Source organism: Salvelinus alpinus, chromosome 3, assembly GCF_045679555.1.
Source record: "Salvelinus alpinus chromosome 3, SLU_Salpinus.1, whole genome shotgun sequence".
NCBI lineage: Eukaryota > Metazoa > Chordata > Actinopteri > Salmoniformes > Salmonidae > Salvelinus > Salvelinus alpinus.
The window spans coordinates 79,771,244-79,792,526 of record NC_092088.1 but is presented as its reverse complement, the minus strand read 5'-3'; the positions used below and the strand labels follow the sequence as shown (position 1 = coordinate 79,792,526).

The 21,283-nt window shown below is 42.8% G+C and overlaps 1 protein-coding gene across 1 annotated transcript in view; it reads right to left on the bottom strand.

Moving 5' to 3' along the window:
* The window catches only part of LOC139571421 (polypeptide N-acetylgalactosaminyltransferase 2-like), a 132,948-nt gene that overhangs the window by 21,020 nt on the left and 90,645 nt on the right, over positions 1 to 21,283 (bottom strand). The window contains exons 4-6 of the mRNA XM_071394272.1: positions 7,666 to 7,764; positions 7,447 to 7,514; positions 6,873 to 6,938 (exon numbers count right to left, since the gene is read on the bottom strand). Coding sequence (XP_071250373.1) covers positions 6,873 to 6,938; positions 7,447 to 7,514; positions 7,666 to 7,764 — 233 coding nt within the window. The remainder of the gene's footprint in view (positions 1 to 6,872; positions 6,939 to 7,446; positions 7,515 to 7,665; positions 7,765 to 21,283) is intronic.

Sequence of the window (21,283 nt, the reverse complement as noted above, 5' to 3'; positions counted from 1 at the left end):
ATGTAATTCTAAGTTACAATTAAATACTAAACCGTACTTAAGTCTCATGAGTCGTAACTCATGAGAGTCAAAGGTGTTACTGCAATCAGCTGAAGTGCTAGTGCACTACTCAGCAGACAGAGATCTCATCTTATCGTGTGATGCCTCAGCACCGCCCCCACACCATACGATATCACACCGGATGGAGAATGGTGCAGAGAAACCTATCGGGTTCATGTCAAGAACATTGTCGCCACCGGAGAAAAAGTACTCTCAGCTGGACAAGTTAGGACTGGCTGTCATATTCGGAATACAGAGATTCCACAAGTACTTGTACGGGAGAACATTCACTATTGTGACCGACCATAAGCCTCTGATCTCTCTGTTCCATGAACAAAAGCCAGTACCACAAACGGTCTCTCCAATAGTTCAACGTTGGGCTATGTGGCTCAGGGCCTACGAGTACAGAATAATTTACAAACCAGGTAGATACCATGGGAATGCTGATGCTCTGAGTAGGCTGCCCGTTCCAGAAATCATCATTCAGGAAGAAGAAAATGACCAGGTTTTGATGATCGATGTGTTGGATGATGCACCAGTGAACACAGCACAAATCAGGCAATGGACTTCAAAGGATGTGACGTTATCACAAGTGCATGAATTGATCCTGAAAGGATGGCCTACAGTGACAGAGCTTCAGATCATGCCTTACTACACTCGCCGCTTGGCATTGAGTGTTCGAGATGGATGTGTTCTGTGGGGTTCAAGAGTAGTTATCCCACCACAAGGGCGAGGGTTGCTACTGAATTTGTTGCATCAGTCGCATCTAGGCATGTCGAGAATGAAAGGCCTAGCTAGGTCATATGTCTGGTGGCCAAAGATGGACCACGATGTGGAAAATTAGGTTAGCCGGTGTGCAGATTGTCAGAGTAACAGGAAGTCACCCCCCACTGCGCTATTACATCCATGGGAATGTCCAGAAAAACCATGGACACGACTACATGTGGACTACCCTGGACCTTTCCTAGGAAAAATGTTCCTTGTGCTGATTGATTCTCATTCAAAGTGGATGGATGTTACCCCATGAACACGTCAACATCGTACGCTACGATTGAGAAGTTGAGACAAAGCTTCGGTGTTATGGGATTGCCTCAAATGTTGGTTAGTGACAATGCTACTTGTTTTACAAGCACTGAATTCACAAGTTTCATGAAACAAAATGGAATTCAGCATGTAACGTCGGCCACTTTTCACCCATCATCAAACGGATTAGCAGAACGTGCGGTTCAGACCTTGAAGGAGGGGATGAGGAAGATGCAAGGGCCCAGCACTGAAACAAAGGTGTCAAGATTCTTGTTTAGCTACAGGATTACTCCTCAAGCTACAACTGGTTTGTCACCTGCAGAAATGTTGATGTCAAGGAGGTTAAGGTCAACCTTGGATCTCATCAGACCAGACCTGAAAATGAAAATACAACAAAAGCAATGGAATCAAAAACGTAATCATGACACCTGAGCCAAACTCAGAAGTTTCTCACCTGAAGATGATGTCTATACAAGAAACTATGGGTTTGGTCCTAAATGGATTCCAGCTACCATTGGGGATTGCTCAGGACCAGTATCTTATATCATTGGAAGTGGACAAAGACTAAGGAGACACGTGGATCAGATCCGAGCTCGAATTCCAGTTCCATCTGGAGATCTGGATCAATTCTTAAACGAGCAGGACAGGACATTGGAACGTTCCCCAGAGTTGCAGTTGGACAAACCACCTGATACCAACAATGCTCAACTTCCTGGGACCGCCAGTCCGGGACGACCTCCTCCTGTGAAGTCTCCACAAAAGGACTTTGTTTCACCATCAAGGGGTGAAGATCTGGTGGCACCAGCTACACCACCTCTGAGACGCTCTATTAGAGAGAGACATCCGCCAGACTTTTTCAGATCCTAAAGGAGATCATTTTTGAAAAAATATAAATAAGAAAATAGCATAGCTCAGAAAGTAATTTAATTGGGTTATTAGCTTTAAGGGGGGGAATGTAGTAACCTGGTATATTTATGTTTACCAATAGATGGCAGTATTGACTCAAGACGGGGGTTTGCTTCCCGCTATCCGTAGCTATTTCCTATGTCAGTGTAACGGATGTGAAATGGCTAGCTAGTTAGCGGGTACGCGCTAGTAGCGTTTCAATCAGTTACGTCACTTGCTCTGAGACTTAAGTAGGGTTTCCCCTTGCTCTGCAAGGGCCGCGGCCTTTGTGGAGTGATGGGTAACGATGCTTCGTGGGCGACCGTTGATGTGTGCAGAAGGTCCCTGGTTCGCGCCCGTGTCGGGGCGAGGGGACGGTTTAAAGTTATACTGTTACATTGGTGCCGTGACCCGGATCACTGGTTGCTGCGGAAAAGGAGGAGGTTGAAAGGGGGGTGAGTGTAACGGATGTGAAATGGCTAGCTAGTTAGCGGGTACGCGCTAGTAGCGTTTCAATCAGTTACGTCACTTGCTCTGAGACTTAAGTAGGGTTTCCCCTTGCTCTGCAAGGGCCGCGGCCTTTGTGGAGTGATGGGTAACGATGCTTCGTGGGCGACCGTTGATGTGTGCAGAAGGTCCCTGGTTCGCGCACGTGTCGGGGTGAGGGGACGGTTTAAAGTTATACTGTTACATCTGCCTATATAACTATGATTAAGAAAGCTTCAGGTAGCTTAAGCCAGGTGCATTAGAGAATGTAATTCTGAGTTACAATTAAATACTAAACCGTACTTAAGTCTCATGAGTCGTAACTCTAAGAAACCTTTAAGGATACTACACTTATCTAGAGTGACATTATCTGAGTGCATTTTCATACAGAGCGTGAATTTGTATGCTTTTAATGACTTGGTTTGAAGTCATCTGGTATGTTTTAAATGACTTGGTTTGAAGTCATCTGGTATGTTTTAAATGACTTGGTTTGAAGCCATCTGGTATGTTTTAAATGACTTGGTTTAAAGCCATCTGGTATGTTTTAAATGACTTGGTTTAAAGCCATCTGGTATGTTTTAAATGATTTGGTTTAAAGCCATCTGGTATGTTTTAAATGACTTGGTTTAAAATCATCTGGTATGTTTTTAATGACTTGGTTTGAATGACTTGGTTTAAAGCCATCTGGTATGTTTTAAATGACTTGGTTTAAAGTCATCTGGTATGTTTTTAATGACTTGGTTTGAAGCCATCTGGTATGTTTTAAATGACTTGGTTTGAAGCCATCTGGTATGTTTTAAATGACTTGGTTTGAAGCCATCTGGTATGTTTTAAATGACTTGGTTTGAAGCCATCTGGTATGTTTTAAATGACTTGGTTTGAAGCCATCTGGTATGTTTTAAATGACTTGGTTTGAAGCCATCTGGTATGTTTTAAATGACTTGGTTTAAAGCCATCTGGTATGTTTTTAATGACTTGGTTTGAAGCCATCTGGTATGTTTTTAATGACTTGGTTTGAAGCCATCTGGTATGTTTTTAATGACTTGGTTTGAAGCCATCTGGTATGTTTTTAATGACTTGGTTTGAAGCCATCTGGTATGTTTTTAATGACTTGGTTTGAAGCCATCTGGTATGTTTTTAATGACTTGGTTTGAAGCCATCTGGGATGTTTTTAATGACTTGGTTTGAAGCCATCTGGGATGTTTTTAATGACTTGGTTTGAAGCCATCTGGTATGTTTTAAATGACTTGGTTTGAAGCCATCTGGTATGTTTTAAATGACTTGGTTTGAAGCCATCTGGTATGTTTTTAATGACTTGGTTTGAAGCCATCTGGTATGTTTTTAATGACTTGGTTTGAAGCCATCTGGTATGTTTTAAATGACTTGGTTTGAAGCCATCTGGTATGTTTTAAATGACTTGGTTTGAAGCCATCTGGTATGTTTTTAATGACTTGGTTTGAAGCCATCTGGTATGTTTTTAATGACTTGGTTTGAAGCCATCTGGTATGTTTTTAATGACTTGGTTTGAAGCCATCTGGTATGTTTTTAATGACTTGGTTTGAAGCCATCTGGTATGTTTTTAATGACTTGGTTTGAAGCCATCTGGTATGTTTTAAATGACTTGGTTTGAAGCCATCTGGTATGTTTTAAATGACTTGGTTTGAAGCCATCTGGTATGTTTTAAATGACTTGGTTTGAAGCCATCTGGTATGTTTTAAATGACTTGGTTTGAAGCCATCTGGTATGTTTTAAATGACTTGGTTTGAAGCCATCTGGTATGTTTTAAATGACTTGGTTTGAAGCCATCTGGTATGTTTTAAATGACTTGGTTTGAAGCCATCTGGTATGTTTTTAATGACTTGGTTTGAAGCCATCTGGTATGTTTTTAATGACTTGGTTTGAAGCCATCTGGTATGTTTTTAATGACTTGGTTTGAAGCCATCTGGTATGTTTTTAATGACTTGGTTTGAAGCCATCTGGTATGTTTTTAATGACTTGGTTTGAAGCCATCTGGTATGTTTTAAATGACTTGGTTTGAAGCCATCTGGTATGTTTTAAATGACTTGGTTTGAAGCCATCTGGTATGTTTTAAATGACTTGGTTTGAAGCCATCTGGTATGTTTTAAATTACTTGGTTTGAAGCCATCTGGTATGTTTTAAATGACTTGGTTTGAAGCCATCTGGTATGTTTTAAATGACTTGGTTTGAAGCCATCTGGTATGTTTTAAATGACTTGGTTTGAAGCCATCTGGTATGTTTTAAATGACTTGGTTTGAATCCATCTGGTATGTTTTAAATGACTTGGTTTGAAGCCATCTGGTATGTTTTTAATGACTTGGTTTGAAGCCATCTGGTATGTTTTTAATGACTTGGTTTGAAGCCATCTGGTATGTTTTAAATGACTTGGTTTGAAGCCATCTGGTATGTTTTTAATGACTTGGTTTGAAGCCATCTGGTATGTTTTTAATGACTTGGTTTGAAGCCATCTGGTATGTTTTTAATGACTTGGTTTGAAGCCATCTGGTATGTTTTTAATGACTTGGTTTGAAGCCATCTGGTATGTTTTAAATGACTTGGTTTGAAGCCATCTGGTATGTTTTTAATGACTTGGTTTGAAGCCATCTGGTATGTTTTTAATGACTTGGTTTGAAGCCATCTGGTATGTTTTTAATGACTTGGTTTGAAGCCATCTGGTATGTTTTAAATGACTTGGTTTGAAGCCATCTGGTATGTTTTTAATGACTTGGTTTGAAGCCATCTGGTATGTTTTTAATGACTTGGTTTGAAGCCATCTGGTATGTTTTTAATGACTTGGTTTGAAGCCATCTGGTATGTTTTTAATGACTTGGTTTGAAGCCATCTGGTATGTTTTTAATGACTTGGTTTGAAGCAGTCTGGTATGTTTTTAATGACTTGGTTTGAAGCCATCTGGTATGTTTTTAATGACTTGGTTTGAAGCCATCTGGTATGTTTTTAATGACTTGGTTTGAAGCCATCTGGTATGTTTTTAATGACTTGGTTTGAAGCCATCTGGTATGTTTTTAATGACTTGGTTTGAAGCCATCTGGTATGTTTTAAATGACTTGGTTTGAAGCCATCTGGTATGTTTTAAATGACTTGGTTTGAAGCCATCTGGTATGTTTTAAATGACTTGGTTTGAAGCCATCTGGTATGTTTTAAATGACTTGGTTTGAAGCCATCTGGTATGTTTTAAATGACTTGGTTTGAAGCCATCTGGTATGTTTTAAATGACTTGGTTTGAAGCCATCTGGTATGTTTTAAATGACTTGGTTTGAAGCCATCTGGTATGTTTTAAATGACTTGGTTTGAAGCCATCTGGTATGTTTTAAATGACTTGGTTTGAAGCCATCTGGTATGTTTTAAATGACTTGGTTTGAAGCCATCTGGTATGTTTTAAATGACTTGGTTTGAAGCCATCTGGTATGTTTTAAATGACTTGGTTTGAAGCCATCTGGTATGTTTTAAATGACTTGGTTTGAAGCAGTCTGGTATGTTTTTAATGACTTGGTTTGAAGCCATCTGGTATGTTTTTAATGACTTGGTTTGAAGCCATCTGGTATGTTTTTAATGACTTGGTTTGAAGCCATCTGGTATGTTTTTAATGACTTGGTTTGAAGCCATCTGGTATGTTTTTAATGACTTGGTTTGAAGCCATCTGGTATGTTTTAAATGACTTGGTTTGAAGCCATCTGGTATGTTTTAAATGACTTGGTTTGAAGCAGTCTGGTATGTTTTAAATGACTTGGTTTGAAGTCATCTGGTATGTTTTAAATGACTTGGTTTGAAGTCATCTGGTATGTTTTAAATGACTTGGTTTGAAGTCATCTATTACCTGCTGAAGTGCTAGGTCATATGAACTTTAATCCTGGGTTAGATAATTCAATTCTCGCTTAGTTGGTTGAGAGTGGCAGAGTGTGGTGTACCATTGGCTGAGAGGGGCAGAGTGTGGTGTGCCATTGGCTGAGAGGGGCAGAGTGTGGTGTGCCATTGGTTGAGAGAGGCAGAGTGTGGTGTGCTATTGTGGAGTTGTAAAAGACAATCAGTTTTGCAGAGATAGCAATAATGAACAGAGGACTGCAGCCATGTCTTTTTGACCTAATAGTCATTCTATTGGAGAGCACACAAAGCACTTTCCAAAAATATACTTGTTCTTACAAACTCTTCATTGCTTTGGAGTGTATATTTTCTCCCCATTGGCCCCAATAAACCTGTTCAGAGGTTTCCTTTCCTAGCCCTAATGATCCTTTTCTGCTGTTAAGTGGCAAATCACTTCAGTTGATTTGATTAGGGTACATGCAGTGTTGGACAAGGTCAAGGACAATGGGCATCAAATACTATGATGATGACTAAAGCCTGACCAATCATTTTCAACTAGCAGTTTTTATTCCTTCAAATGCATTTCCCATTCATCCACTCACCTTCTCGTCGATCGTTTCGAAGAACCCGGATCTTCTCAATTTTCCCCAACAAGGCTCCATCTTCAGCTGAACCACGAGACACAAACCTTGGTTACTAAAATAAACCATCTATATACATATACACACGTCAAATAAACATCTATATAGGACTTATAAGGGCTTTATGAAGACTTCTTTTCAGCCATAAAAGTTATGTTTCATTTAAAGCGGAACCAATGGTTTACTTAGTGGCCCTCCAGTGACGCCGACACTGTCTAACAGACAACTCTAGAACGACTCAAAGATCGCTTTAATCTATTTCAAAAGGCTGACGGGTACAAGAGACCTCTATGAAAACTCAGGAGGAAAAGATGAATGATAGGTGTGATGCCTGAGCTGGAGGCACGTGCCCTTAAGGGTCACCCAGAGTTTAGAGGGACGGCGCCTGAGAGATGGTTCAGGACAGGGGCTTTAGTTTACAGACCGGGTGGCGAGGGAGAGAAGGACCTGGAGCCTGTCAACCAGTGCCAGTACTGATCCAGAGTGACAGAGGCACAGGGCAAAACAGAGAGTTAACACTCAAACAGCAACTCACGGTTGTCACTGTAATCATCAACCAGGATTATCTCCTTGACAAGGTGGGGGGGACTCTTCTTAAGAACACTGGACAGGGAGGGAGGGCAGAGGAGAGGGTTAAACATGGGTTAGCATCTCCAGGCCTAGCCTGTCAGAGAGAGAGAGAGGGTGTGTGTGTGTGTGTGTGTGTGTGTGTGTGTGTGTGTGTGTGTGTGTGTGTGTGTGTGTGTGTGTTCACCTGACCACGGTGCGGAGCAGAGCTGAGCGGGCCTCATTGTGGAAAGTGATGATAACACTAGAAGCAGGCAGCTCTGTCTTCCACTGTTTATGCCGGCAGCTGAGGGAGAAAGGGGACACACAAATTCATTAGGACACTGAAAACAATCAATGGCCAAAAAGGACCAATTATCTGCCTTTAAAAGAGAGAAACAAGGGTTAGCTGGTGTTGTGTGTTACAATACGCTGGTTGAATAACTTTAGCTATCATGTTGAAATCTCCGGGCCCCCCCAAAAATTGGTTACAGATATATTTTTTTTAAAAGGTTACACACTCTCGTGACGGTTTGGTGAAGCTGTAAAGGAAGGCAAGTCTTGCTTGCGTAAACGATGGCGCCTCAGATCAGCCCTTTGAGATATCAATATGACAGATGGGCTAATCCACTAGAGCCCAATCACCAGCAGCTACGGCTACGGGTATGGGTGAGAGAGCGCAGCGACTCCCCGCGTCAACGCCATTGACACGGAGTGCCCACGATGAGCCTCCATGGAGCGAGAGAGAGAGCGAGCGACAACACTAGAGTAAGATTGTGACATCAATCAATGCTTCCTACAGGAGTTACAAGACAAGACATGACACGACTCTACCTTTTTTAAGGAGAACTAAAGGCATAAAATAGCTGGCCATAGTTCCCAGAGTAGAGGTCAACTATGATACCATCTGGGCCTAGAGAGGACCTCCTAAAGCTGCTGGATCGATGGATGCCTGATCTACTTTACAGACAGTACCTGAAACACACACGACTTCAGTAGTGGACTATTTAGTGCCCCAGCTGAACACCAGCAGGTCTCCCATTAGACCATTATCTACTGCCTGGTGTCTCCTACAGTAATCAAGTTATGGCTGTTAGGGGAACTACATTGACACAGACTGAGCAATTATTTTTTTAACCTTCCTTGGAGATGGTGTTTTCTACTCAGTCTGTCATAAAGAGGTAAACCGTCTATAACATGTTTGAGATGACACGTAGCGGGTATAACATGAAACGGAATATGGGTGATTAGCAATGTACTGGCAAGGCTCCGGCATTTTAATATATGCATTTCAATATGTTTCCATACGCGTACAGTGTAAATTCCAGATCCTGCTCCAGATACCTGTCAGTGGATATGTCTAGGCACCAGATATGGGTTCAAATATTTGTAATTTAAATAATACAATGTATTATTTCAATTACTTTCACATACATTTCAAAGTAAGTATTTAGAAAAAAATATTTGAAAATACAAATATTTGAATATTGGAATGTATTTGGAAATAGATTTATATTTTATACATTCCAAATGTATTTTCAAATACAAATATTAAAATAGTCAATGTATTTGAACCCAGGTCTGGTTGGTCTTAGGGGTATATACTGTAATTTCACATACCCTAGTATTTCTAGGAAATTATCTAAAAAAATAATTAAATACACCAGAGAAGTATTTAAAATAAAAAATCATTAAAAACGCATGTATTTGAGTCCAGATCTGGTTGGCACTATAACACGATTTCACTGAAGAAGAGGCCATTTCCTTTGATCTACAGGCAAACGTGTACAGTCTGTGCCTGACTGGAACATAGCACATGTACACCCTCCACAGGATGATTCCTAACCTACATTACTGTTAGGACTGCATTCACATTAAAGTCCATGCTTCTTCGAATGGATGTAAAGTAGTCAAGTAAACCAACCCTGGCTTACCCAAGCCCTTGACACTGGATGTGTACAAAACAAACAAACTGCGGCACGCCCTTCTCTTTGCACAGACAACATCATACTTCATGTAATATAGCTCCCTAATTAGACACCTTAGTTAGATAGAAACGAGGTGTCAGTAAGAAGACACTGTAGGGAGGGGATATGAAAGACTAGACATAGTTTGAAGAAAAAACAAGCACGGCTGATGAGTTGTTTTGTATAGCCTACTGCATGGTCCTTTGGTGGCCTCTTCACGTGCACGCCATGCAGCGCTTCACAATGTGACCCGCTCACATTTCCCATGAAATATTCATCCGGCAGTGTACACCGAGAACACTTAATTAGAATCAGAGAGTGGCTAAAATGCCAGACAACGGTTACAGAGTCCCCGCTGGGTCGACAGACGATACATAAAACATTCTCATTAAGACCCGTAGCCTCCAGCAGGCCTCCTGCCATCCTAGGTAACGCTCTGTCTGAAGAGTAAACAAGAAGCCAAGCAATTTAGGCTTGTCTAAAAAAAGGACATTGAAAGTAAGCGCCTCCATTTTGATTGGCTTTAAACAGACACAAGGCTCTGTTGTGACGAGAATCAGAGGAGTAATCTCCCACCTAAGTGTTTGATGGTGCCTGGCAGACAGAGCAGAGATGGGGAAGAGAGGAAGCTGAGCTGAATTTAGAAAACCGACAGAGCTCTCGCGCACATCAAACACTGATAGGAAACTGATAGAGCTGTACAGAAAACGTCACTGATGTGACCATATGTTTAGCACCTTACATACAGTACAGTAGGGATAGTGGTACTTAGGCACGGAGTAATCTCAGAAACTCAGAACTAAAATTGTGCATATTGCGTCGAATGCTCGACTAAGTTCTGGGGGGAGATGTGTTAGAATAAAGCGGAGCGGAAAGCAGGACAGTAGCTCCACACCCCATTCTTTGCAAGTTTCAAGGTCAAGTCTATGGGCCAAATGTCCCCTCGCCTTTCGTTATTGGAAAGATGCCAACATCCAGCTGCTCGTGGCAAGGTCATATCATGAAGACTCAGTTTAGTTAAGTGTTCATTCATGTATTTAAATAAGATTTTTACAATGTACACAAATGTAAGAGGCAACTGTCCCTTTCTGCTTCGGTACTGACCATTCTAACCCGACGTACTGGCGGGTCCATTCTAACCCGACGTACTGGCGGGTCCATTCTAACCCGACGTACTGGCGGGTCCATTCTAACCCGACGTACTGGCGGGTCCATTCTAACCCGACGTACTGGCGGGTCCATTCTAACCCGACGTACTGCAGGGTCCATTCTTCTGATGTAAAGTGATTTTATGTTCAGTTTTCTTTTCAATTTCTGAAGAGGACTTCTAGTTCTATTCATATGATTTCATATGAACATCTAAGTGTTGTATATAAACCTTGAGCATTTGGGCCTTTCCTCAGTTAGAATTCTGGTTGAAAATAAAATGTGACAATTTGAAGCAGAATGTTGGAAAGATTGTGGGGGAATTCTTCTAATGGAAATACTGTACTTAGAGCCATGGCTCAGGAGGTGTATTAAAAAAATAAAAATAGGTGACATATCTTCCACTGGTGCCAAGAGTCCAGGACAAGAAAAAACAACAGTTGAGTTGAAATAAATCCTAAACCCATTTGTACTAGTGGTTGTACTGTAGTAGACATGGTTCAAACACTCGGGGTAACCTCCCTGTGGCTCTGTAGACACAGCTCACATTTACGTGGGAATAGAGGAGCTTCAAATGTATTGAAATAGATGCATGTAATACATGTAGATGTTGGGCATACTGTGGGCACCTTTCACTTGTCTGCTAACCGTGTCAGCCAGAGAGAGCTCAAACCCTCAGTGAAGACAACACTTTCAAAGACACTGGGCTAATCATGAAGGGTGTCATGGAAACCAATATATACAGTCAATATGTTTTTTCCCTAATCATACCAAATTAGAAATGTATCATCTCAACTATAGAGGAAACGTATCCTTGATTCAAATACACTGACTAGCACTATCGCCATATATGGTGAACCAGCATTAATTTAATCCCCAGATACTTCAACCCACACACACACACACACACACACACAGTGAGAGGACCCAAGCTGGTGAGGCAAACAAATCAATGTGCCACCGCCTGGCATTGATATCAATCCACTATGAATACAGAGACCTCTGCATTAAATAATTTTTCACCAGAGCACATACTGTGATCCTGGCACATTGACAACTGAGAGATACAGTTCAATCCCCTCCTAGAAGTTACCACTCTCTACAGACACAAACAAGGGAAATTAAACAAGGGAAATTAAATCAGCATGCGGTACCTCTGGAATAAACAAATCAATCACTGTGAATTCTACCCCATTTCCATGTTGAAACTAACAGGACAGAGTGAAAGCTGAAAGAGTGCATATGATATGGAACAAAGTAAAGATTAGTGTAGTTGTAGCATTCATCACAATACTCCTCTTCACGGCAACGACAGAGGAGAGAAGAGAAAAAGCAGAAATATCCATGTTCACATTCAGCCTGGCTGCTTTACGCCCAGCCTGCTTCCTGGTGACTGCTTTACGCCCAGCCTGGTGACTGCTTTACGCCCAGCCTGGTGACTGCTTTACGCCCAGCCTGGTGACTGCTTTACGCCCAGCCTGGTGACTGCTTTACGCCCAGCCTGGTGACTGCTTTACGCCCAGCCTGGTGACTGCTTTACGCCCAGCCTGGTGACTGCTTTACGCCCAGCCTGGTGACTGCTTTACGCCCAGCCTGGTGACTGCTTTACGCCCAGCCTGGTTCCTGGTGACTGCTTTACGCCCAGCCTGGTTCCTGGTGACTGCTTTACGCCCAGCCTGGTTCCTTGTGACTGCTTTATTGGTGTATAAGTGACCCTGCATTCCCTTGAGAACTTTCCTGCAGGCGCACTGACCACAGGCAGAAGAAACCGTCGGTTACCGAACTGCAACTCCTGACAAAGTATGGGCCGACTTGTCAAAGGGATCGTTAGGAAGCCTGTGCTCATCCACTCGAGGGACAGTGGAAATGACGGGCTTGAAAGAAGCTGAGCAGCAGGAGGATGAAGAGCGCTGCTAGCCAAGACTAAACAGCAGCAAGTTGAAGAGACGTAATTGATTCACCATGTGCCATTATAGTTGGCAGAGCAATCCCAAACAATACATGTCTGTAGCCATATCTAACTTCAATTACTCAGACACAATACACAGTCCCACAATGAGAATGCTGTCAATTAGCATTTCCAGTTACGCAAGATGATTGAAATTCTTTGACATCTATGACCAACATACAGTTAACTGCCAAAATAAAGGAAACACTTGAGAAAAAGCAGGATACAAAGTACACTATATATACACAAAAGTATGTGGACACCCCTTCAAATTAGTGAATTTTCCTATTTCAGCCACACAGGTGTATAAAATCGAGCACACAGCCATGCAATCTCCATAGACAAACATTGGCAGTAGAATGGCCTTACTGAAGAGCTCAGTGACTTTCAACGTGGCATCGTCATCGGATGCCACCTTTCCAACAAGTCAGTTTTCTGCCCTGCTAAAAGCTGCCCCGGGGCAACTGTTAGTGCTGTTATTGTGAAGTGGAAACGTCTAGGAGCAACAATGGCTCAGCCACGAAGTTGTAGGCCAGAAAGCTCACAGAACGGGACCGCCGAGTGCTGAAACGTGTAGCGCGTAAAAAAACATCTGTCCTCGGGTGCAACACTCACTACCGAGTTCCAAATTGCTTCTGGAAGCAACGCCAGCACAATAACTGTTCGCCGGGCGCTTATAGAATGGTTTCCTTGGCCGAGCAGCCGCACACAAGTCTAAGATCACCATGCGCAATACCAAGCATTGGCTGGAGTGTTGTAAAGCTTGCCGCCATTGGACTCTGGAGCAGCGTTATCTGGAGTGATGAATCATGCTTCACCATCTGGCAGTCCGACGGACAAATCTGGGTTTGGCGGATGCCAGGAGAAATATTATCTGCCCCAATGCACAGTGCCAACTGTAAAGTTTGGTGAAGGAGGAATAATGGTCTGGGGCTGTTTTTCATGGTTCGGGTTAGGCTCCTTAGTTCCAGTAAAGGGAAATCTTAATGCTACAGCATACAATTACATTCTAGACGATTCTGTACTTCCAACTTTCCTGTTTCAGCATGACAATGGACAAAGCGAGGTCCGTATAGAAATGGTTTGTCGAGATCGGTGTGGAAGATCTTGACTGGTCTGAAAACAGACAGGGGGTGGTGTGGGGTTGGGGGGCACAGACCTTCCTGACCAAACATTCTGCATACCCACCAGTCATAAACCACAGGCGCTCATGGGAAACCAATAGTGGTGTGGCTAAATGCTTAGTGTATGACACATGAATGAGATAGTCAAGTCACATGCTACAACTCAGAGTATATTTTAGGTACTTTAAAGAGCCACTGAACATACCGATTCGTACGTGTTTTTCTGTTGCTCATTCGAAAAATTTGATTTCAGTCTTGGAGGTGTTTCCTGACCGATTCCGCCTTTGTTTAAGGATGTTTGTCCGGCATGAGACATTGTAGATACGGAAGCCTATTCCCCTTCTTCAAAATCCCCAGAATGAATCTAAGATAACTCAAGAAATCTGTAATAATGTTGACGTTTTAGTTTGACATCTAACTAAGGTGTCTGGTGCAGTATTTCTCAAGTTGAAAATTGTGTGACGTGTTGTCTTACGTAAACAAAGTCAGAGCTGCTGGGCGGGTCTGTCTCACTATCTATGCTATTGGATAGAGAGCAATCACCGCAGCTGTTCACCCCATGTCAGTGGGCAAATGGACATCGTCAAATCAAAACCTTAATTTCCCCTTTGTGACGCATAGATGTTCCAAACCCCATTTACACTTTGTAGTCAACTTTGACACTAGAATAACTGTTTCTGACTCATATCAATGCCACATAGGCGGTTTTCAAAAGGGATTTGTTGCTTTTTAAAGGAGGCCGCTCTTTAAGGGGTCATTAATGTCTTTGCGGAGACGGAGTTGAGTAATGTCAAACTCCAGGCACAGACGATCATGAGAGATGGGGAACTCTGTGTTAGCTAAGACCACCACAGGCCTTCCCAAACCATAACTCACTGGTGAAATAAGTCACACTAAAGCCCTCTCTGCTCTCCCGAATATAACCCCCATCATGGGAATTTATCTTCAGACCATGCTTCTCTCAATTACGAGAGGGCTAAGGTTAGTGATTCCAAAAGTACCTTCAGTTGGATATGTCAAGTTAATTCTGGGAACAACTACTAACGTAATGCCATGACGTTTCCCTCTTTGGGTACAGCGAGCACCATCCCCCTCTCTCTCTCTCTCTCCTACACTCAGGCTGCTGTTAGGCAGGTCATAAATTCCTGGAGGAGATTCTTCCTCATGGCCAGACAGTATAGGGAGAGAGTGAGTTTTCATTGAGAGAACAAGGGAACTTCTCCCACCTCACAGACCTTGAGAACTGAACAATATTCATGTTCTGAAGAATGCATAAAAAGGTCGGTGAAGTAGCCAGCTACGAACTGGTCCGTTTGGTACAATTTTGTGAAACTCATGAGACAATACAGCCACATTACCATAACCCTGTTTATTACAAGAGTCTCAGTTGTGGGCTTGCATCTAATTGTTGTATGGGATGAATGAGTAAAGATGAAACTATTTCTGAAATTATGTAATGTGATTGTAGACTGTTTAATGAAGGAAACTCCAATTCCCTTTGGAGTTTAACTAAATCAGAGGCCCGCCCCATGAGGACAGACATTGATCTGGCGTCGTGGGACAGACCCTTTCTGCTCTCCCGAATATAACCCCCATCATGGGAATTTATCTTCAGACCATGCTTCTCTCAATTACGAGAGGGCTAAGGTTTGAGTAAGAGACCAAGCTTACCTTAATTATGAGAGGGCTAAGGTTTGAGTAAGAGACCAAGCTTACCTTAATTATGAGAGGGCTAAGGTTTGAGTAAGAGACCAAGCTTACCTTAATTATGAGAGGGCTAAGGTTTGAGTAAGAGACCATGCTTCTCTCAATTACGAGAGGGCTAAGGTTTGAGTAGAGACCAAGCTTACCTTAATTATGAGAGGGCTAAGGTTTGAGCCCATTGCTGAATTCTTAACCATACCACGTGGTTAACTCAGACAATCGAACCAACAGAATAAGAACAAATCTTTGATACTAATTACAAGTCTGCAGCTAGGAATTCGGTATCATTGAATGCGAAGACCGACAACCGCCGAAACATCTATTCTATAACGACATTGCTGAATGTTACTCTGAACTACCCATCTAACCACGACAGGGAGAGAGGGCGAACAAACTCTCCAACAGAAACAAACTTTCCAACAAAGATCAGGACTACACACTGAGCGTAAATATATATATTGATTGCAATTATTCCCGAATGAGTGAGCGTTCATGTACAAAGGATTAGCATTTCAATTGTTGTAATTATCAACTTTGTAGTGTCTTTTATCTCAAATCGACCCCCACTTCCCTTTTGTCCACCAAGCCGCGATGCCGGTTTAGCCCACTAGGGCACATCCGCTATCATTTCCTTGTAACTATATCTACTGTTTGTTTGTGCATTTCTGTGATTATTTAGTTAGTAAATAAATGATTTAAGACAATTGATGTATGGATGACTCAGTGAAGACTGGGTTCGTGCAGATAACCAACAATTTACGACGTTTGGAATGAGACTAACGTGAGGTAAAGAATAATTAATTAATGAGAAGATTAATTTATCAGATATTAAAATATCTGAAAGTTATATTAGGAAAATTCTAACTTTGTAATCTGAATATTTTCCTTGGTGCCCCGACTTCCTAGTTAATTACATCTACCTGATTAGTTAATCACGTAATAATAATTACAGAGAATCGATTTGATAAACTACAAATAAGTCTTCAGTTTAATGATGCCAAAGACACGACAGTAAGCAGCACCAATTACTTTTCTTTTTAGACTTCAATATATTTGTCCTGCAGCTCAAGGAACAACTGTAATCAAGCTACTAATTAATCTAGAACATGCTGAGCAGACAAGAATGTTTGTCAAAGACCAGCAAAAATGTAATGAGAGACGAACAGCAAAATGTAATGAGAGACGAACAGCAAAATGTAATGAGAGACGAACAGCAAAATGTAATGAGAGACGAACAGGAAAATGTAATGAGAGACGAACAGGAACATGTAATGAGAAACGAACAGGAAAATGTCATGAGAGACGAGCAGGAAAATGTAATGAGAGACGAACAGGAACATGTAATGAGAGACGAACAGGAAAATTATGATTAACAAAAAAAGAAAAAACTTGGATGGTAAAAAAATTGCCATTTCATATTTGTTACTGTCAAATGAACGATTGCCAATTTCCATTTAGATATGCAGGTACAGCATGGGAAGTAGAAACAGCTGTGAGTGACACACACATATTTTACTCACACCATAATGATGCTTTTGAATAATCATGCTTTAATTGCAGCCAGCAATGACATACCTATGGATTGATTTTTGTTTTGTTTACTACCCAGTGCCCACCCACCAATATATTTGCATCAGTCCGATGGGACAGCGGGAGAAAGTGTTTTCACAGAGTGGCAGAAATGCTTACCTCAATATATTTATTTGTGGCCACTGAAGAACACTGCTGTCAACATGACCCATGAACATTAATGGTGGAGAATATTGATCAGATGTTATATTGTAGCTAAATCAAAATGTTGTACCTCAATCAACATTGCTTCACTGCCTGCTACATTTGGCAAATGTCGTATTTGGTCCATGCTCAGAAAAATAGCACGAGGTGTAATCTCACGAGTCAACATGTACTGTACCAGCTCTATAGAGAAAACCATGTCTCCTGTGCCTACCAGATCAGTTCCCATTTAAAAGGAGTACTAAACTTACCTGGCATTTAAACCCACCGCTGAGGGCCAAAACAACAACTCATAGGCTTACTCAAACCATATGGATTTGGCTCTCCTGTCCCGATATCTCGGCAGGGATAGTGCCCAGGTCCCCGGGAGCACAGGAGGGCAGACCAGCCCGGAGGATAATCAATTGTACCTTTGAGCAGCGCTCCTCTGGCTGACATGAGGGAGCCAACGTGGCAGATAAAGCAGAGGAGCAGGGGCGACTCCTGGGCCCCCTGAAGCCATTGATCAGAATGTCAGAGGGAAAGCTACTTTGTTACAGCCACCGACCGCTCCCTCTCATTAGCATTCCAACACATTGGCCTCTGTGCTCCCCCTCTTCCACCCCCTGTCCCTCGTCAATTGTATCCACTTCCATGTATCATCTTGCCCCGCCCCCCTTCACTGTCTTCGATATTTTCTCTTGCAACACTCTGTGCCAGAAGGCCTCAAACACAGAATGCACTAACTGTAAGTGGCCCTGGATAAGTGTGTCTGCTACATGACTAAAATGTAAATGTGGGATGAATGGGCATCAGAGATCAAAAGGGGCACTTCCAGTTCAATCTTATATGCACTATTGGGGAAGTCCCTGGGCACCTGCCTTAGTCACAGCCATTTCCCTCACAAAAGGACCCACTAGGCCATGTACACCCTCCCTAAGAGATAAAGAATCCATTATACACAGGGATAAATCTCATGCTTATTCGCTTTGCATTGTCCGATATTCAAACGTTCTGGATATCTGAGGGTATAAGAGTGAGGCCACAGGGGTTTCCACAGGCAAATAAAACAGCAGAGTGATTGTCTAACTGGATGATGAGTGACATGATTATGTGGTAATGGATGAAGCTCTTCCAGAGTGGGCTTCCTGTTATCTGAAGGTTCTCCCTGGAGTATCTAATATCTATTGACCAGGGCCTGGTTTCCCAATAGCGATGGAAGTCAGACTTACGAGTGTTTTAATGATGCATCTTTCCTACAACCGCTGAAGACGTAACACGTGTTTCCCAAAACGCCACACAGAGAGAACATTCAATAAATTAAATAGATTGAGCAAAAATGTGACTACAATTCGCAAAATAGAACTCAAATTGATTGAACATGAAATGTATTTAAATATGATTGAAATATATTTATATTTTAATGCATTTTTGTATTTATTAAAATAAAAAAATAAAAATTACCCCCTTTTCTGCCCAATTTTCGTGGTATCCAATCGCTAGTAATTACTATCTTGTCTCATCGCTACAACTCCCGTACGGGCTCGGGAGAGACGAAGGTCGAAAGCCATGCGTCCTCCGAAGCACAACCCAACCAAGCCGCACTGCTTCTTAACACAGCGCGCCTCCAACCCGGAAGCCAGCCGCACCAATGTGTCGGAGGAAACACCGTGCACCTGGCCCCATCGCGCGCACTGCGCCCGGCCCGCCACAGGAGTCGCTGGAGCGCGATGAGACAAGGATATCCCTACCGGCCAAGCCAAACCCTCCCTAACCCGGACGACGCTAGGCCCACGGACCTCCCGGTCGCGGCCGGCTGCGACAGAGCCTGGGCGCGAACCCAGAGACTCTGGTGGCGCAGCTAGCGCTGCGATGTTATTTTAATGCATTTATCTTGTTTTCATTTGTATTTGTTATGGATCCCCATTAGTTCTTGCCTAGGCAGCAGCTACTATTCCTGGGGTCCAGCAAAATTAAGGTAGTTATACAATTTAAAAAACATTACAATACATTCACAATACACTGCGTGCCCTCAGGCCCCCACTCCACAACTAACACATATCTACAGTACAAAATCCATGTGTGTGTGTGTATAGTGCGTATGTTATCGTGTGTGTGTATGCATGTGTCTGTGCCTATGTTTGTGTTGCTTCACAGTCCCCACTATTCCATAAGGTGTATTTTAATCTGTTTTTGAAATCTGATTCTACTGCTTGCATCAGTTACTTGATGTGGAATAGAGTTCCATGTAGTCATGGTTCTATGTAGTACTATGCACCTCCCATAGTTGGTTCTGGACTTTGAAGAGACCTCTGGTGGCATGTATTTGTGGGGTATGCATGGGTGTCTGAGCTGTGTGCCAGTAGTTCAAACAGATAGCTCGGTGCATTCAACATGTCAACACCTCTCACAAATACAAGTAGTGATGAAGTCAGTCTCTCCTCCACTTTGAGGCAGGAGAGATTGACATGCATATTATTAATGTAAGCTATTTGTGTGCATCCAAGGGCCAGCCATGCTGCCCTGTTCTGAGCCAACTGCAAAAAGTCCCTTTTTGTGGCACCTGACCACACAACTGAACAGTAATCCAGGTGAGACAAAACTAGCGCCTGCTTTGTTGATAGTGCAGTTGAGAAGGTAGAGCAGCGCTTTAACATGGACATACCTCTCCCCATGTTAGCTACTGTTGTATCAATATGTTTGGCTTATGACAGTTTACAGGGTCACTCCAAGCAGTTTAGTCACCTCAACTTGCTCAATTTCCACATTATTTATTACAAGATTTAGATTAGGTTTAGGGTTTATTGAATGATTTGTCATTCCTACATAAACTACTGGGGAACCCACGCCCACCTACTTTTTCTTTCACCCCAGTAGCCGGACGCCGCTCTGGTCTGGTGGAAGTTTCGCCACTGTGACGGCTCTCCACAGCTGACTGGCCGTTGCTAGGCAGGGTTCCATCCCCGGAGGGGATTCCCCTTCCCTGGAGAACGGAGCTGACCTCGACCCAACCAACCAGCCATGGCGGTACGTCACTCACCGTGGAAGTCAAAGAAGGCATCCTCTGGCAACGGGAGTCTCCATGGAGATGTTGAGCCCGGAACTGACAGACCAGAAACAGCTTTGCCGCCCTGGATCCAGAGGTTCCGGCGCCTTCATCCTTGGTGGCTTCCCAATCAAGATCAGATCCGGAGGTACCTGAGTCTTCGTCCTCGGCTTTGTCTCCCTCTCCGGTGGCTTCTACCTTGGGTTCAGATCCTCGGAGCTCCCAGCCACCGGCCCATTCAACTACACCAGCTGTCATCATAGGCGGGTCTATGGTGAGAAACATCTCGGTCCCCGAGGCAAAAACCCTGTGCTACCCAGGAGCACCAGTACAGGACATAAGGCTGCTTCCGACTGTTCTACCACAGATGCCGGGAGATGACACTATCGTAGTCCATGTGGGGTCAAACGACATCAGGAGGGTTAGCTCGGAACATTTGAAAATGGATTCTAAATGACTGATTTGAGCATTAAAAGACTCCAAAAAACAGCCAATAATGTCATGTCCAGTACCATCGTTGGCCCGCCGGTGTGAAAGATGAGGCAGCCAGATGTTTAATGCCAGCAGTCTAAAAGATTCATGTAGGTCTGCTGGAGTCACTTTTATTGATAACTTTGACACATTCTGGAAACAGAAGATACTCTACAGGAATGACTGAGTCCATCCAAATCATCTTGGCTCCTGGACTCTGTCCACGCATTCCAAGGCTGCGTTGAAACAATGACTGGTAAATGATCCAAGACCAGCTCAGTTAAACCCTACCATTGTGACAATGAGTCGTCATAATGCTGCATCAAATGTACATGATCTTAGGGGCATTGGCAAACACAATGTAAGTAATTTATGTACCCCTAATTGCACCGAATACATCTGTTTATCCTACAGCTATTGTAAGCAGTAATCATGAGCCTATAAACCAGAGTTACACTGATAGCACTGAGGCGGTGTGCAATAGTAGGAAGACCACTTTATGCAGCTCACCCTGCACTATCAGTTCCAATGTAAATAACATGATTAAGTCTACCTCTGATAAGCTTCCCAGTAAAGCATTAAAAGCAATCAAGCAACCCAGGAAAGTGCAAAAAAATAGCCCATATTAACATATGTAGCCTAAGAAACAAGGTCCATGAAGTCAATAACTTGCTTGTAACAGATGACATTCATATTCTGACTATCTC